This window comes from Ambystoma mexicanum, chromosome 7q (genome assembly GCF_040938575.1).
Source record: "Ambystoma mexicanum isolate Mex_15411 chromosome 7q, UKY_AmexF1_1, whole genome shotgun sequence".
NCBI classification, from domain to species: domain Eukaryota; kingdom Metazoa; phylum Chordata; class Amphibia; order Caudata; family Ambystomatidae; genus Ambystoma; species Ambystoma mexicanum.
This window is the reverse complement of record NC_090941.1, coordinates 888,876,183-888,895,059: the sequence shown is the minus strand read 5'-3', so window position 1 is coordinate 888,895,059 and position 18,877 is coordinate 888,876,183. Positions and strand designations below refer to the sequence as shown.

The 18,877-nt window shown below is 48.9% G+C and overlaps 1 protein-coding gene across 1 annotated transcript in view; it reads right to left on the bottom strand.

Moving 5' to 3' along the window:
- The window catches only part of CTSC (cathepsin C), a 103,433-nt gene that overhangs the window by 4,971 nt on the left and 79,585 nt on the right, over positions 1-18,877 (bottom strand). Inside the window, exon 6 of the mRNA XM_069639501.1 lies at positions 18,732-18,863. Coding sequence (XP_069495602.1) covers positions 18,732-18,863 — 132 coding nt within the window. The remainder of the gene's footprint in view (positions 1-18,731; positions 18,864-18,877) is intronic.

Genomic DNA, 18,877 nt, shown 5'->3' with positions numbered 1-18,877 from the left:
CAGGTTCCTTACTCCTCTGGCCCCCCACCTCTAACATGCTCTCTCGTGGCTCCCCTTATCCTCCATTTAGACTCTAGTGGCCAGTGCATCTGCTAATGACAACCTCTCAGGTAGTGTGGGGATTGTCAATGTCTCTATAATTCCACCCCAACGTGGTACTTGGCGGTAATTAAATTACGGTGCAGGCAAAGGAGTTGGTGGGATTGTCTGGGTCAGTTGACAATCTCCGTGTGTGCCGCCTGTGTTCCTGTCTATCCGATGTCACCCGTCCAGCTGCCGTGGGCTTTACTCTCCCCGGTCAGGGATGTCCGTGTCTTTTCGGTTTAGTTATCCTTTTTTTACCAGTTTCGTTTTTCAGGTTTAGTCTGTGGTGTTGTAGAGCCAGGTTATTAGTGATTTCTTGAATTTTAGGTGATCTTCAGTGTTTCTTATTTCCTTTGGGATGTTGTTCCAGGTTTTTGCAGCTAAGTGGTAGAAGGAGGTGCCTCCAAGTTTTTTCTTGAGGTATGGTTTGAGTTCCAGGCAGATTTTGTTGCTCGATCGGAGGGGTCTCGTTGGTTTGTAGACTGTTATTTTCTTTTGTAGGAATTCTGCTCCTTGTCCACTGATTGCCCTGTGCGTTATGCACATTGTTGTGAAGGTGATGCGATGTTTAACTGGGAGCCAGTGTAGGGTTTTTAGGGCTGGAGTGATGCGATCTCTTCTGGATAGTTTGAGGAGTAGTCTTGCTGCTGCATTTTGGATCCGTTGCATTTTCTTCAGGAGGTATTCAGGTATTCCGAGGTAGAGGCTGTTTGCATAGTCCATTTTAGACATGATTAGGGCGACGATGGTGAGCGTTTTGTGCGCGAAGGAAAGGAAAGGTAGAATTCTTCTTGCCGTCCAGAGGAGGAAAAAGCATTTCTTCACTGTTGCATTTATTTGTGGCTCCAGGGTTAGGTTGTTGTCCATTAGGACTCCCAGATTTTTTACTACCTCCGATGGTGTTGGTGCGTTTCCCGTTTCCGTAGGCCATGGGATGGTGGTTTCGTTCTCTTGGTCTTTGGATACGATCATGATTTCTGTCTTTCCTGGGTTGATTTTCAGGTTGTTTGCATCCATCCAGTCGAAGACTTCTTTTAGACAGTCAGTAAGGGATGAATGGTCGGCATCAGTGTCTGATTTTGTATATGATCTGAGTGTCATCTGCGTAGTTGTAACATGTAATGTATTTTTCGAAGATTCTGATGACTGGAGTCTGGTAGATGTTGAAATATAGTCGAGATGGTGAGGATCCTTGTGGTACTCCACAGTCGTTAACTCGTGGAGTGGATTTGAAAGGTTTTACCATATGGTTTCTGTTCCGTCTGTTAGGAATGATTTGGTCCAGCGTAGTGCTGTGTCTGTTATGCCTATGTTTTCTAGTCTTTTGGTCAGGGTGTTGTGGCTAACTGTGTCAAAGGCTGCGAAGAGGTCGAGCAGAATAGGGGCTGAAGTAGTGAGAGTCTGCGTTAGTTTTGAGGTCGTCCCAGATGGATAGTAATGCTGTTTCCGTTCCTCTCGCTGGTCTGAAACCGATTTGAGCTTGGTCCAGCAGTTGGTGTTTTTCTATGTGTTCTTGGGTTAGTTTATATACGTAGGTTTCTAGAAGTTTTGCTGGATAGGGGATGTTAGAGATCGGTCTGTAGTTGGAAAGGTCATCTACGTCAACACTTGTGTTTTTTAAGAGTGGCTTGATGTATGCCGATTTGAAGATCTTCGGTACAGTCCCTGTTGATAGTGATAGATTTAGAAGGTTTCTGTAGTGTTCTGCTGGCGATCCTTGCGCGAGGATTGATTTGTAGATGTCTGGGGGGCATGGGTCCGTGGGTGATCCCGCTTTCTTGCTTCGTTTAACCAGCATTGCAAATGCCTCTGCTGATATTTCAGGAAAGCTTTGCAGTTTGTGTTGTGGTTCCGAGTTGGGTTCGTTGAGTTGTATGTTGTGGTTGGTCGCTTTTGTATGGTTTGACGGATGTCGTTGATTTTTTATTTTTTTTACGTGATCTGCCAGGTCGTTGCATAGTTTTTCTGAGGGGGTTAGGGTGTTATCACAGCCTGGTGGGTATCTAATTTCTTTAATGATGCTAAACATTTCTTTTTGGGTGTTGGTGGCATTGTTGATTCTGTCATCGTAATGTCTTTTCTTTGCCTTTTGAATTTCATTCTTGTATGCACGGATTTGTTTCTGGTACAGTGTTTTTTTCCCTGGGTTGTATTATTTCCTCCATTCCAATTCCATCTTTGTTTTACTTTTACATGTCGTTTAATAGTGGGGTGAACCATTTTGCCATTGCTCTTTTTTTTTGATGGGGTGAACGTTTTTTTCCGGGGCGATCTTGTCTATTGTATCTGCGATCCATTTGTGCAATATTTCTGCTTTGCCGTCTAGGTCAGCTAGTTCCAATTCTGTAGTTGAGGGTTTTGTTAATTCCAGTTGTTCGAATAGGTTGCTTTCTTTGACGCGTTTCTAGTTTCTTTTGGTGGTGGTTGTGAGTTTCGGATGTTTTGTTAGGCAGAGTGATCACGAATGGGATGATGAGATGGTCGCTCCACAGTATTTGTATCAGAGGTGCCGTGGTGATGAGTTTTTCTTTGGCGAAAATTGTGTCTAGGGTGTGACCTGCCGAGTGCATTGCTCCTTTGACTAGTTGTCATAGTTTCATGGTGCCGAGTTGTTCAATTAGTGAGTTTTGGGAGTTGGCGTGGCAGTCTTCAAACCAGATTTTGAAGTCCCCCAGGATGATTAGGTGTTTGTGGTTGATGGCCAAGTTGGTGATGGCTTCTATGAAGTTATCGACGAATGTTGCATCATATGTTGGTGGTCTGTATACCAGAATAAATGTGATGTTGGTTTTTGGGCTCGCTGTTAGGTGAATTACCATGGTTTCGCAGTTGAGGATGTTGAGTGGATCGTCAGTTTTTATTTTCAGGTGTTCTTTGAATGCTATAGCGATGCCTACTCCTTTTTTGTTTTTCCTGTTTATTTGTAGGCATTTGAAGTCTGTCGGAAGGCAGCTTTGGAGTGTGATTTTGTAGTTTTAGTCCAGCCATGTTTCTGTGATGAACAGGATGTCAATGCCGTTGTCGTCGAGTAGGTCGAAGATCTGAGTGTTTTGACATGGATCTTATATTAGATTGCAGTGAAGTTTGGAGGGGTTGTTTGGTTTGGGTTTTGTCGAGGTCGTCTTCCGCTCGGTGTTGAGGTTTCCTTCTTGGTCGGTCACTTGTTGGGCTGCGGGGTTTGGGGTGTCAGCGTCTTCGAAGTTTTGTCTTGGGTTTTTTGCGTTTTCATCGGGTTCGTATTCCGGGGTTGTGGTTGTTGATTGGAAGTTCCTCTTGCTTTGGTGATGTAGGGGGTTATTGGGTCTGTCGTTTGTTTTGGTCATCCTTCTACTTGCTTGTGTTAGGTTGGTTGATGTTGCTGCTTCTGATGTTGGGTTGGATTGCCGTGGCGGCCAGTTGTCTGCGAGGTATGGCGTTAGGTAGAGGGATTTCTCTCTTCTCTCAGAGTTCCTTCGGTTTGGGTTCCTGTCTGTGGCAGTGGTCCAGTCTATGGTTGTTCTAGGTTGCTGTTCTGCCGCGTTTGTTTCCTCGTCTCTTCATCTTTTCCTCGGAATTGGACGTTTGCACGGCATTGTAGGATTGAGAATTGTCTAGTCCTTGTTTGGTTACGTCCAGTTGGTCCTGCTTTGGACCAGTTGTCTTGTGGTGTAGTGGCTGGTGAGGGGGTGTCCACTACTAGCCTGGCTCCCTCGATGGGTGGTATTCCGGCTGGAGTGGACTGCTCGTTCAGTCGCTGTCCTAGTAGGGGAAGGAGGGTGGTAAGGGTCATCAAGCTGGGCGTTATCGGTGGCTCTTCTTACTGTTCGTCTCCCTAAGCGGTCTATCAATGCAGTTTGGGATTACACAATGCAATTTGGGCACGGATGCCCTGCTAAGTTTGAGACACCTGTATAGTGGGAGAGAGGCCCAACAGTGTAGTTTGGGATCAGATCTAATGCAATTTGGGCATAGAGGCCCTGCTATCAATGCAGTTTGGGATCAAAACCTAATGCAGTTTGGGCAAAGAGGCCCAGCTATCAATGTCGTTTGGGATTACACAATGCAATTTGGGCACGGAGGCCCTGCTCAGCTTGAGACACCCGTCTAGTGGGAGAGAGGGCCAACAATGCAGTCTGGGATCACAAAATGCAATTTGGGCATGGAGGCCCTGCTAAGTTTGGGACACCTGTATAGTGGGAGAGAGGCCTAACAGTGTAGTTTGGGATCAGACCTAATGCAATTTGGGCAAAGAGGCCCGGCTATCAATGCAGTTTGGGATTACACAATGCAATTTGGGCACGGAGGCCCTGCTAAGCTTGAGACCCCTGTATAGTGGGGGGAGAGGGCCAACAATGCAGTCTGGGATCACACAATGCAATTTGGGCATGGAGGCCCTGCTATCAATGCAGTTTGGGGCAATGGGCGGTAATTACATTGATCGACATAGGTTTTGCCTAGTGGTCAGGTATCTAGGGTAAAGTTGTACCTCTCCCCAGCCCCAGCCACCCTACCTTACTGGTCCTTGTAGTTGCTGGTTGAGGCTGGCCACTGGCTTCCCGCGCGGACACCTGCTGACACCACCTGGAGTCGCCTCTGTTGGAGCCGCCCTTGGCCTTGGGGCCCTTAGACGCAGGGGGCTGCCAGGCAGAGGGCTGCCCTGGGAGGACCAGTGATGAAGTGCTCACAGCCCAATCAGAGCAGGGGTGGGCGGGTTGGGAGGCGGGAGGGGAGCGGGAAGCAGGAACAGGGTGCGGGGTGGGAGAGGGACGCTCGGTGGGCCTGGGGGCCTAGTTTGGCTCCCAAAAAGAGTTTGGGGTGCCCAGATGGGTTTACTTACCTCGCGCCGGCTGCCTGCAGTGAATCAAGTAACCAAGTAACACTTACACTCAAGTGTTTGTTATAATAAATTATTAATTTAACATCGGTTTTAAATAAGCATTCTTTAAAAAGGCAATTTGTTGTTAACAGTTCAAGTGAGCTTTTGGAAATACTTTACAGAATCAAAAGCTGGTGAATAAGCTTTTGATATGCTCAATACATTTCTCCTACACCCTGAAGTGACTTTACAAATATAGTATTTGCATTTATATATCACACCAATTTACTTTGTAGACTCTGGGTTTCAAAAAGAAAGGGTTATGGAAAATAAAAAGGGTAGAACAGTAACAAAGGTGAGGACAACTGAATCCTCCAATGACATCTGAATGAACTTAGCACAGAAATGAAAATTCTCCCCAACAGTCTCAGGTTAGTTGGTCCCACCAGCCAAAGGGAAGGAGTCATCCTCTTCGGAGCTCCTCTGTCAATAAGAAAATGGGGTCAAGACAGCAGGGTGTCGCTTCATGGTTACTGGAAGGGTCTGCAGGCACCTCAGATTGTCTTCAGCTTCGGATCGTCTGTTCCAGTGGTCGACTTGCCTTCTGCCTAAGGAACCTCACCTTTTGTTCGGATTTCCCATTCACTCCTCTCCAAACACTGCCTGCAGTTTACAGAAGGGAGCGGGTGACTATCCAATCAGGACAGCAGCCCCCCTCCCCCACCCCCGGTCCCCCAGCGGGAACTGGTTCCATTTAGGCACATCAGCAGACAAAGGGCAGGGGAGTTTCAGGCTCCTCCCATACGTCCTGTCCTCACAGACTCACTGGAGCCTAGGCAGGCTACACAAAGGGTTCCTGCCAAAAGGCAACACACATTCTCCCCCCTCCGTGGTCCAAGCAGCACCCCTCGTGAAGATGGTCGTCCTCGCTGGTACTAGAGTAGATCTGCTCCGGTCTATCCTCAGTAGCCTGCCGGTCCGCATACCTGGGAGGCTCCACAGGTATGACATTTTCCCTCTCCAGAGGTTGTTCGGCCGGAGCAGCCGCCTGGTCTCTACCCGGCGCTGGTTCCTTCGCCGCTACTTCCGCAGCATATCTAGTCTTAGGGACAAGGACACCGGCTGGTCGGCTGCCACCTCTTCCCTGGACCCGCTCTTTCAGAGCCGCGGTGGACGTCGTGGATTTAGACAAAGTGCTTGTGGCTGCATTCATCGACTGTGCTGTCAACTCTGTTGAAGTTGCCTTGGTTAAAGCCTTTGCTGGCTTCGACGAGTTCTCCCTGGACTTCTCCCTCATTGGACTGTCCGGACACAGAGTTTGGACAGGGTTAGCAACGTTCTCTTCAAAGACACTCCTGTCAATGGCAGGCTCACCGTAGAAGATGATGGCGAACGCCTCTTGCCCGACACGGGAGATGCCTCAGCGGTGAATCCAGCAAAGCTGGTGTTGCAGAGCTTGGCCTGCTCTTCCTTTCAACCTTAGAGACCACCAGCTCTTTTGCTGGACTTTAAGACATTTAAATTTTTATCCTGGAGTGAGAGACCTTTTTCCTCACTCAAGTATTTTGATCTGATTTGGATTCGGTATTTCCTTTGTTTTTGGAGTCTGACAAACTCCATAGGCATCTACGTTTTGTATGGTGACAGCACCCTCAGTGCAGTGTCAATGAACTCCTTTGGATTTCTCATAAGGTTTAAATACCTTCTCTTGGGTGAACTACTGTATCGCAAGAGTAGTAAACTGAAATTTACTTTTTCCTATGTAGCTTCAGCACAACATATCTTATGTGGAGTGCTTGGTGGTTACTTAGTTGCCCCTTTTCCTAATCCCTCAAGTAAAATGTATGTTACCCTACTATTTTAAATGGCTGGTGGCAGTGGTTTAATTTTCCCACCATTGTGCTTTTCTACCGCAGACTGAATCCTCAGCTGCAGTATAGCACCCATCGGTGACCATTATGTCAAAAGAGACCCGGTCTTTTTTTACCCTTTGTTAGTGAGGTCTTACTAGGGTTTTACTCTGTGCACCAAACCAGGTTTAACCCTTTTGTTCGTTTTGCCTTTGACAGGCTTTAGTGCTGAAACACGCCTCTGGCTCCAATGTGTCTGGCAGTGGCGTGGCAGAGGTGTCCTAAACCCCCTGTTCTTTGTCTCCTTGGCGAGGCTTCTTGCACTGAAGACAGAGTCAACGACTGGACGAAACATCAGACAAAGGAATTGTGAAGAGAAGCTTGCTACATCCTCCTGGACCGTAGAACTGATCGGTGAAGCCCTCCTGCTGTGCTGAAACTGCTTTTCCGAATCAACTACAGAAGCTCCGGAGAGGATGACCCTTGGGTTGGTGGGATGAACTAACCCCACAAACTTTGCTGGAAGATCTCCTCCCCCTCCCCCCCAACTGGTTTAGAAGAGTGCCAGTGGGTCGAGAAATCCTCAGTCGAGTGCATCGTCTTTAAGCTGGACCAAAGTTCCTGAGGAACCTCCCGAAGCAGGACAGCCTAAGCTCGAGTCACCTCACCAGAGTGCTGAACTGGAGGAGTGAAGGAAGCCCATCAAGTGCTCAACACCCACGGTGGTGCCATTTGGCGGTAGCTGAAACCGCTATGTGTTGAACTGAAAAGAGCCCTTAGCCACCACCGACCTTTGAACTGCAGTGCAAGAGTCCTCCAGACGTCCTCCTTGCCCCCTTGACTGAGGCACAGGAACCAAAGATCTGCAAGACTGCGACCAGTAAAGAAGCCAGCTGGATCTTCTTCTAACCTAAGGTACTGTGCCGACTAAGGGGTACTTACCTCTTGTCTGTAGCTTGCATTATCTTACTTGAGACTTGCATTAGCTGCTTTTTGAAGGGTTGTTCTCAGCTCAGACTTTCAAAAGCCTAACAGCGTGTGGCCCAACAGTGATTTTCTACAAACTCTTAACTTTGTGCACGACGTTTGTGCTAGCTAAGACGTGCCTCTGCTCCATAGACATTGTTCAAAATTGACTTTGGCAACCGCTTCCCAAAGGGCGAACGCTCCTTGGACCGGCTGGTCCCGGATGAGGATTTCCCCTGCCCCGATGTTGCATCAGAGGTCTTGCTCGACATGAGCCACGCCGACAGTCTGATGTATCTGTCTTTCTAGGTTTTCTTCGAAAAAACACAGCACACCTCGCATCACTCCTCATTGTGGTCCGGGTGCAGGCAGTACAAGCATTCATGGTGTCGATCTTCTACAAAGATTTTTCTTAGCCCACACTTCGCACAGAATTTGAAGAGGGTGCAGCCTTCCGTCTCAGCCATGCTAAAGGGCACAAAGTAGGCCCCAAGGCCAGGCCTCCTCGAAACTTCGATGATCCAACGGTGGATGAAGGTCTCTATCCATCTAAGATGATGAATCAAAATAAATCAATAAAAATCTAGCTATTTTGCAAAAATGTTTTTTTTTTAAAACTCAAAATTTGCTTGGAGAGCAATATGAAGACTCGCAATACTTCAGCGTGCAGTAAAAATCTGAAGATGGCCTCAAGGGGTGGAGCCATAGGGAGAGGACTGTCATTGTATGGGGCAGAGGACAGTGATTGGTTTACAGGAGAACAACAAGTTACTTTCTCACCTGGTAACGTTCCTTGGATGGGATGTTCCTCCGACGTATTCCACATCTATGACAGTAATTACCACAACTGTGCTGCTTAGGAAAATGTTCAGCGTCTGCGTCGATGAGGTCGAAACGCCCCTTCAAGGACCTCCTCCGATGTCACCCGATGGTATATGTAGGACGCCCGTAGCCTCAGTTGTAGTTTTTTCCCATAACGTGTGGCACCAATCTTCTGCCAGTATGACTACAGAAAGCCTTGCGGAAACGGAAGCTGCAATTGCATAAGAAATTCTGTAGAGGGGCAGTCTGGGAGGGTGCGATGTGGAATAGGTTGGAGGAACATCCCATTGAAAGAACATTACCAGGTAAGAAAGTAACTTGTTGTTCGAAGGGATTGTGTCCTCAGACGTATTCCACATCTATGACAGACACCCAAAGCAGTACCAACGTATGGAGGTGGGAAAAGAATTTAGATATTTTAGAATGCCCAATCAAATTGCAGATTAGAGAACCGCCTTACCAAAGGCTAAATCTTGCCCATGGATAGAATCCAAGGAGTAGTGTCTTACAAAAGAGGCCCATGTGGCTGCTTCACAGATATTACGAATGGGAACACCCCTCTGCAGAGCAATAGAGGCAGCCACACCCCTAGTAGAATGGGCCCGTAAGCCAACCGGAGGGTCCTTACCCGCCAGACGGTAGCATTCAGAGATTGACAAGATGATCCAACGGGACAAAGTCTGCTTAGAAACAACTTGACCTAAATGCCTTCCAGCGTATCCAACAAAGAGCTGATCGTCCACTCTGACTCAGGACATGCGTGAGATGTAGAAACTTAAAGCTCTCCAAGGATCCAACCTATGGAGCCTCTCCGCTTCCTTGCCAGGATGCGGAGGAGGATGGAATGCCGGAAGAACTACCTTTTGGCTCAACTGAAATTCCGACACAAGCTTCGGAAGAAAAGAAGGACGAACCCAAAGGACAACCCTGTCCTTATGGAACACAGTGAAGGGTGGTTTGGCGGAAAGTGCCTGCAACTCACTCACTCTGCGTGAGTAAGTAATCGCAACTAAAAATACAGTTTTAAAGGTTAACAGTCTCAATGGACAAGAATGTAAGGGCTCAAACAGAGTTCCCATGAGGAACTTTAAAACCAAATTCAAATCCCATCCCGGCACCTGGAAAGGTGATGGTAGAAACACATGACTTAGCCCTTTCAGAAACTGAGAAATCAAAGGGATCTTAAAATAACACTCCTCAGACGAGTGCTTAAATATGGACAGCGCCGCCAGGTACCCATTAATGGTACCCACTTGCAGGCCCTCGTGGGCTAATGAAAGCAAAAAAGACATAACCACAGGAATGGCACATGAAAAAGGATCCACATTCTGTACCCTGCACCAGTCGCAGAACTTTCTCCAAAGGCAACTGTACAGGGACTTTGTTGCGGGCCGTCTGGCCGAAAGTAACACCTCCATCACATTTTCAGGGAGGTCCCAATCCTTCTACCTCAACCTTTCAGATACCAAGCATGAAGGCTGAGAGACCCGACCTCTGGATGGATAACCCGACTCCCCTCCCGTGAGAGCAGATCGTCTCGGTAGGGAAGACGGCGTGGAGGGCAGATGGACATTTCGAGAAGGTCCGGGTACCACGATCTTCCTGAGCCAGCACTCACTCGTGAGAGACCGTGCTCTGCCTGCCCAGATCGTCCGCCGCCTCATTTTCGTCTCCGGCCAGATGAACTGCCGAGATCGAAATTTCCTGCTGGATGGCCCATAACCAGAGCTGCATCGCCTCTCTGCAGTCGGAGAGACCCTGCCCCCCCCCCCCTTTTTTTGTTGAGGCAGTGCATGGCCACCGTATTGTCCATCAGAATCGGGACATTCTTCCCCCGCACAGATGGCAGAAAAGCCTTCAGCGCCAGCCTGACGGCCCCCAGCTCCAACAGATTGATATGGAGTCTGGACTCTGACGGAGACCAACGACCGCTGACTCAATGCGTTACATGAGCTCCCCATCCCGTGAGGGATGCATCAGTCACAATCGTTACCTCCGGCTAGGGTAGCCAAAATGGAGCCCCCTTCATCAGATTGCCTTCGATCGGTCCACCACAGAAGATCCTGGGTGACCGAGGGCGGCACCTGAACGGGATCCGACATCCTGCCGGAGGACTGCGACCACTGCATCTTGAGTGCCCATTGCAGAGATCACATCCGCTAGCTGGCCTCTGGCACCAGTAGAATGCAGGATGCCATGAGGCCGAGCAACCCAAAGAACTCGAATGCCGGGAAACTCTGGACATGTTGAAACTTGTGCACCACCTGGAGAATGTGATGAGCCCTCACCTAGGGAGGCGAACACAGCCCCAGGGATGTGTCGAGCACTGCTCCGATGCACTGGAGCCGCTGGGTAGGTGTCAAGCAGGACTTCAAGTTGAGGGAGAAGCCCAGCCTGTGAAGGGAGTGGCAGGTGACCGACAGATCCAGGACTTGCTTGCGAGAGCACGCTCTGATCAACCAATCGTCCAGGTGGGGGTAGACATGAATCCCCTTTCCTGAGATACGCTGCCACCACCACCATGATCTTGGTGAAGACCCTCGGGGCGGAGGTCAATCCAAACGGCAGGACCCAAAGCTGAAAATGCGAGTCGCCAACCGCGAACCTCAGGTACTTCTTGTGCTTGGGATGAATCAGCACATGAAAGTAAGCATCCTTGAGGTCGAGAGACATCAACCAGTTGTGAAGTTGAAGGGCCTGGAGGACTTGAGAGAGCAACCATCTTGAACTTGTCCTTCCTGAGGAGCTTGTTCAAACCACGCAAGTCCATGAGGGGTCTCAATCACCCGTGTTTTTTTTTTTTTTTTTTTTTTTTTCGGGATCAGAAAATATGGGCAATACCATCCCTTGTTCCTCTCCGCTACAGGAACAAGTTCTATGGCGCCTTTCTCCAGCAGGGATTCGATTACCTGCACAGGGAGCGGATCCAGACTCGTCAAAGAGCTTCCCCGGTGGATTGTCATGAGGAAGACCGTAGCTGTGGGTTATGATCTCCAGAACCCACACATCTGAAGTAATGGCATGCCATTCTACAAGATGTTGCGCCAGCCTTCCCCCAACCGGCGAACCATGGGACATGGCCTCATGAAGGAGCTGAAACTGCTGCGGCAGTGCCTGAGGGCAAAGAGGCAACTGCCCGAGCGGCTTTGGCACCTTGAGTACCTTATTTTACACCTCTGGTACTCCTACGTTGGCCCCTTTGACTGGCAGCTCCCCTCGATCTACCAAAGGAAGAGTAGTATCGAAAGGAACCTCCCCTCCATTGCTGTCCCCTAGGACGAAACGCAGAGGTTGACGTACTGCAGTGCTCAACGACTTTGCTGCAGCTTTGGAGGTCTGCAACCTCTCAAGGCTCTCGTCAGCCTTGCTGCCAAAAAGATGGTCATAAATCATAGGATAGAAGGTGTTGCTGTGCCGTGGGTTTTTAGAGCGGAAGTGGGTTAGTATTATTTCATAACCTCCCCTTGTCAACCCAATATTGTTGCAATGAATGCCACGATGTATATCATATCAAATCCACTTGACAGAACAGGTGGGACACCAAGATTAGACAAATATAATTAAACAATAAACAGCAAACAGTGGTCTTAATTGAAGTAAAACAGTTCTGTATTTGGTTGCACAAGCAGCATGGTCACCATCAAAAGGGCATGTTGAGAATCCGGGACTATACATCAGGAGCAAACCACCCCCCCCCCACCCACCCCGACTTCCGCAACCACGCAAACCCACGCATCAAGGTGCTTGCCGCCATGGACCGGCTGACAGTCTGCCATGTCCAGACCTGACTGAACGGATTCACACATGGCATCCTTGCCATCCTGAACGAGGGCAAGAAAACCATCCCGTTCCTCCCCTTCGGGAATATTTTCAGCCGCCAAAGATGTACACAATTCCACAGAGTGCAAGTGAATCTAGCAAGGGCACAAACTGAGTTGGCTGCTTTTAAAGCCATACCCCCAGAAGAAAATACCTTCTTCGCCCAACCGTCAAAGCGGTTGTCGTCCCTATCAGGAGGGATTGTAGGGTAGGACGCCTGCTCGCTGGGGCGGTAGACTTCTGTACCACCAAACTCTCCGGAGTGGGGTGCGTGGACAAGTAGCAGGGGTCACCACTGGCTGGATGGTATTTTTCCGGTAACGACTTATCTACTGCCGGAAGACTCTCCGGAGCAGTCCAAGCCGCCGCCGCCGCCCTTCTTTGTAAGGCCATATGAAATGGCAACACCGGGTCAGTGGGTGGAACTTGGTCAAGGATATCCGTCAGGTCATCCTGTAGAAAACCCACAGGTGGAGCAGACCACCCCAGATACTCCGTCACCCTCGACATGAGGCGCCTGTACGAGGAGTCGACATGTGTACCAGGCTCAGGCCTGCCGAACTCAACCTCCGAGGAGATATCAAGACCACTTGCGTCATGTAAAGATTGACAAAGGTCTTCCAATTGGCTATGACCAGACAACAGGTCATCAGGAACCTCAGGAGGAACATACATCTGACCCTTCATCCACCTCAGAGATGTAATCCAAGGGCTGGAATAAATCCCTGGATGAGGGTACAGAAAGGCTCAAACAGGCCTCACTGACTTACTCAGGGCCTTCCTCTGGGTTTCCACCGATCTCTGGGGCACCTCCGATAAAGCCACCGCAAAAGAGGGAATTGGCGTAGATGCGGAACGAGACACCGACTGCTTCGACAACGGCTTTGAGGCCGGAGCACCGAGCGTGTCCTTAGACGGCCTCAGCGCCGATGACTTCCTCGGAGGCAGAGCCTCGAGAGAGTCCCTCGACGGACATGGCGCCAATGGCGTTGATGCCTTCATAGAAGGCCTCACGGGTTCCAACGGACTCGAGGGCGTGGAGGACCAGGACCTGGCACAGCTAGAGCGATCTACCTTGTCTGATCGGGACCTCTACGGCTCCGGATGATCGCGCCGACCGCCCGAAGGCGTGTGAGCGGTGGCCCTACCGTGTTCCTTGCCGGCTTCTATCGAAGACACGGACGGAACGGAGCCCTGCGATTCCTAAATCACCATCATCTCCTCACGAAATGCATCCCATACCGCTGGAGATGAATGCTTGTTGGGACAAGCTACCCGCCGTCTGGCGGAGTCCTCGGACGAGGAAGGAGGTGACAGCGCTTCCGCGAGTGCCTAGAAGAGGCAGAGGAATGGCGGGAACCACTCTAGTACCGAGACCCCCCCCTGGACTTACGCCGACCTGGGAGTCGCCCCTCGAATAGTCGGTCGAAAGCCCAGTGGATTTCGATTTACGGGGTTTGGAAACCCTACCTACAGAAAGCTTCTTCTTTCGTCCCGCAAGGCCTTCGACGTTAAAGATTGGCATTCGTCGCAGTCATCGGTAGCATGGTCTTCGCTGAGGCATCACAGGCAGACGTTGTGCGGGTCTGTAAGCGACATCTTGGAACCGCAGCCGCAGCACTTCTTGATGCCCGACCCGGGGGTCGAAGAAGAAGACATAATTCGACAAGAAACCAAGAACCGAGTCAACAGGTAGAAGAACCGAGGTGCGCCGAGATTCCGAAGCGAACATGTTCGCGGGAAAAACGGAACTGAGGCTACAAGCATCGTGCGTCCTACATATAACATCTGGCGACGTCGGAGGAGGTCCTCGAAAGGGCGTATTAACGTTATTGACGCAGTGTCATGATTCCTGCCCCTCGTGTTCCCAGCCCTCCAAGACATCCGGCTGGAGCCAGGCCACCATCACCTACATGGCCCTTAAGGGCCCCTCCAACTCTCCAAAGACCCACTTGGAGTCAGACTTGGGGCTTGTGGCACCAGACTCACTCACTCCCATAGGATAACATTGAGCATTGGGCTTTTAGTGCATGGATGGGGACAAGATGGATGCCCCCACATATTTTGGTTCCTAGAACTGCATATGAAGTCTAGCCTTTTGGGTGTGGTTCAGCCCAGAGATACCTGGGATACCCAGAGACTATTTAAGCCACGCCCAGGCTGAGAAACACGCTTTGCGTTTTCTGCACCTGCAGCGTGACACTCAGCGTGTTCGGATCGGTCTCCAGAGAGCCTGCATTTTTCTTCTGCGCTCAGCTCCTGCAAGAACAAGAACACCGTTAGGAACAGCCTTACCTTGCGGAGCTTCAGCCCATCTTCCATCGCTCCTTCTGTTCTGTGGACATCTACGGCGTTGTCATTCTCATTCCGGCACACCGCTTCCTAAGGAAAAGGAAAAGGAAAAGGAAAAGAACAGAAAAAAGGCATTAGTAAGCATTCTGCAAATCTTCGCTTACTTTAAAGACTGTACGAGATACAAACGCTTACCTGAATCCCAGCCGCTCTGGGGGAACTTTATCTCCGGAACTTCTCATCCATCTACAAGAGGGAAAAGACACACCAGGTTAGCGTGGAAACATTCAGAGGCGCCGCATCTGCGCTTACTCACCACATTTCTTCTTCTTAACCGGCATCCGTGCTGAAAATGCTGCAGCACCTAAAAGACACAGACTGCACTGCAATGGCACGGTTGGCGACAGAAAAGGACCAACTTCAATTCATTTGCACTTTGCGGTTTCAGTTCCTCGTGTCTCAGCAAATAACACCACTGCAGACTCTTGTCTGTTGAGATGGGCTTTCCTTGCCTCTGGGATCCAGCACTCTGTTCAGGTGGATCAGGCTCGGTCAGTCCTGCTTCCTGGGAGTCCGGAGGATCTTCCTGGAGCTCTTGGCCAACTTAAAAGCAATGCAAACAATCGGGTGTTCCTATAGCTGGCTCTTCTTTTCCAGCAGCAAATGCAGTGTATATACAACCAGCTTTGAGAGGATGGACAGGTGGCTTACTTTGGAGTCGATTGGTTTCACCAACTCAAGGTGGGAAAGTCTTCCTTGCAGGGCTTCTCTAGTTGAAGTGAATTCAGAGCTTCAGCACTGCAGCAGGGCTTCACCGGGCAAACCAACGGTCCAGGAGTTGCAGCAGGCCTCTCTTCCAAGTTCCTATTCAGATTCCTTCATCCAGTGGTCAACTCTGCCTTCCAAGCCAAGAAGTCTTGCCTTTTATGCAGGTTTCTCCCATTCATTCCAGCGTAGCTGACAGTCAAACAGCAGGGTGGCTGTCCTTGCCGGACAGCCAACCGGCCAATCACCTTTGGATGCATTCTGGTAACCAAGGGGATTAAGCACAGGGAGTTTCAGGCACCTCCCTCACTGCCGGCCCCCGCCAGACATACTGGAGCCAGAGGCGGGCTTCACTCGTGAATCCCGCCAAAGACAAAAGGAACAAGGGGACCAAACCTGGTTTGGCACGCAGAGTAAGTCTCAAGAAGGACCTTTCCACAAAGAAATGGCAAAAAAGGACCGGGCCATTTTGACAAAAAATGTACTTTACTGCAGCCCGCGGTAAAAGCACACCAAAGTAAACCACTGCCACCAGCCATTCATCTAGGAAAGGGTAACATACAAATGTCACATGAGAAACTAGACAAAGGGGTTACTAAGTAACGCATATAGCACCCTATTGTAAAATGGTGTGTGCTGGGTCTAGAAAGTTACAATGTAAATAAAATCAATTTCACGTCATTGCTTTTGGAAACAGTTTCACCAAGAGAAGGTATTTAAACATTTTCGAGAATCTGAAAGACTTCCTGTGCCAGTGCACTGAAGATGCTGTGTGGTACAATGTAAAAGATGATGCCTATGGAGTTTGTCAGACTCCATAACCAAAAGAAAACGCAGTGCTCAAGTCATAGCAAAAATACGAGAGTGGGAAAAAGGGTCTCACTCGCTCCAGGTAAAAAAGTTAGTCCTCAAAAAACCCAGCAAAGGTGCTGGGGGTCTAAGGTAGAGAGGAATTAGTACATTTCCGAGAATTCTCCCTAATACCAATAGAGTTTCAGAAAGGAAGGGTTAAGGAAAAATAGAAAGGTTAGAGCATTCACTAAGTGTAAGATAGTTGGAACCCTCCAATGAAATCTAGGTAAGCCATTCCCAGCAGTAAAAGTGTTCAACACATTTACAACCTATGAGGGACAAGCAATGCCAAAGTCAATGGATTCAGAAAGGTGCATTTTGGGAAGCAGGACAGCCAAAGTCAATTGGACAAAGTCCATCGTTCTGATGCAGTTCTTGGATAAAGTATTTCAAAGTCAGATAGTGCAAAGGAAAAATCACTGAAGGCACACAAGCCGTTAAGCCTGTGCAAAGGGAGTTGAAATCAACTCAAAGTTAATCGGGTGCAAATCTCAAGTGAGAAAGCATGACAGTGCAACTGGATTCAGTCTTGCTACAGCCAAGCAGACCCTGGTTCCTGAGCCTCAGTCATGGGGACAAGAGGGAGGATGTCTGGAGGGCTGCTGCAGCAGTACTCAGGAATGTCGTCGGCAGCTATGGGCCCTCTTCGATTCAGCGGCACTTCCCTGTTTCAGCGCTTCGCAAACAGCAATGATGCAGAACGAATATCTCAGGTAGGACTTTCCTTGTTCCATCAGTCCTGGACTCTGAGGGGACTCTGGATTTCCTGCTTCTGGAGTGTCCTTAGGCGGCTCCTGGAGCTTTTGGCTGGATTTGTTCCACGGCAGACATTGGGCTTCTGCAGCAACAGAGAGGCACAAGTCAGGGTATGCGCCAAAGTGGAGTTCGTCCCGAGGTTAGTTGGTCCCACTAACCCAAGGAAAGAAGTTTTCCCGGAGCTTCTCTGTTGATTCGAAAAAGGTGGTCAGGACAGACGCAGGGCTTCACCAGTACTTCCGAGGTCCTGGAGATTGCAGCAGCCTTCTCATCACGATTTCTGCTTTGGATGTTTCTTCGTCTAGTCCCAAAACCCTTGACTTTAAAGCAAGTTGCCCATTCATTCACAACCTAGGCTGTCAATTACAGCAGGGTAGCTTTCCTTTCAGGACAGCCAGCTGGCCAATCAGGACTGGTTTCGTTCGGGCACTCCTAGAGACAAAGGACAGGGGAGTTTCAGGAACCACCCTCATTTCCTGCCCTAACAGACACACTGGAGCCAGGGGCGGGCTTCAGGGCTGAAGCCTGCCAAAGGTAAAACACACAAAGGGCTCAAATCTGTTTCAACGCACAGAGTAAAAGCCAGTTCACAAACAGAAAATGGCAAAAAAAGAAGACAGGGGCCATTTTGACAACATGGCACATATGGGTGCTGTACTGCAGTCGAGGGATCAGCCTGCGGTAGAAAAGCACACTGGTAGTAAAAATGTAACCACTGCAACCAACCAGTCATTTAAAGTAGTGAGGGAACAAAGAAATGTTACATGTGAAAGTAGAATAAGGGGCTACCAAGTAATCCTCCAGCACTCCACATAGGATGGTGTGTGCTGGACCTACAAAAAGGAAAACTAAGCAAGATCAATTTCACCTTACTATTCTTGGGCACCGTAGTTCACCCAAGAAAAGGTATTTAAACCTTAAGAGAAATCAAAAGGACTTCAGTGACACTGCACTGAAGGTGCTGTGGTCACTATACAAAAAGCAGATGCCGTTTGTCAGACTCCAAAAACAGTGAAAACATAAAATCATAATCAGAAAAAAAAACAAAAAACACGAGAGTGAGAAAAAGGTCCCACTAACTCAGGAGTTAACATTAAAAAGCCGCAAGTCCAGCAAAAGAGCTGGGGGTCTCTTAAGGTTGAAGGGAATTAGCACATATATGACAATTCTCCCTAACAGTGACCCAGCATTAAAGCCAGAGCATTAGTAACAAAGGGCCAGGAGGATAGCTCCGGGGCAACGCGTTTGTCTTGGAAGCAATACAACACAGGTTCAAATCCCAGTCCCACGCTTCGAGATTGGACTCTGGTATTAAGCACGTAATAAGATTTTTTTATTTTTTATTAATTAATATGCCCAGCTAGACTCTTGACCTTTTTAAACTCTGGGAAAAAGGCAAATGTAAAGTATGGCATGCAGTAAATGTGTGCCATTTACACCATGCAGTGCTTCATGTACCACATTCCATAAATATCCCCATGCAAATCTGTCTCTTAATTAGGTGCGTTTTGAAATACCACATGTTTTTAACATTACCAACATACTGCTAATGAGGCCCACAGCATCTCGGCCAAGGAGATAACAGGACAATATCCAGCACAAACTCTCAATAAATTGGTTCCTACATTATGTGTTGATGAATCTTCCTAGACGGCACAGCAGATAAGAAATTACCATTTCTCCCAGGCTTGACATATACATTGTACAATTCTACCCATTAGTTCAGTTACCTTGAGAGTACTCGCTACAGGACACAACTTGTTGAGGACTGAGAATGGGCGTCTGGGAATTGTTGGTCAAGATGCGAATTCTAGCTTCCAACATGCCCATTGTTGCAAAGGAATAACAACTGCCACAGGATGCTGTGGGGGGAAAA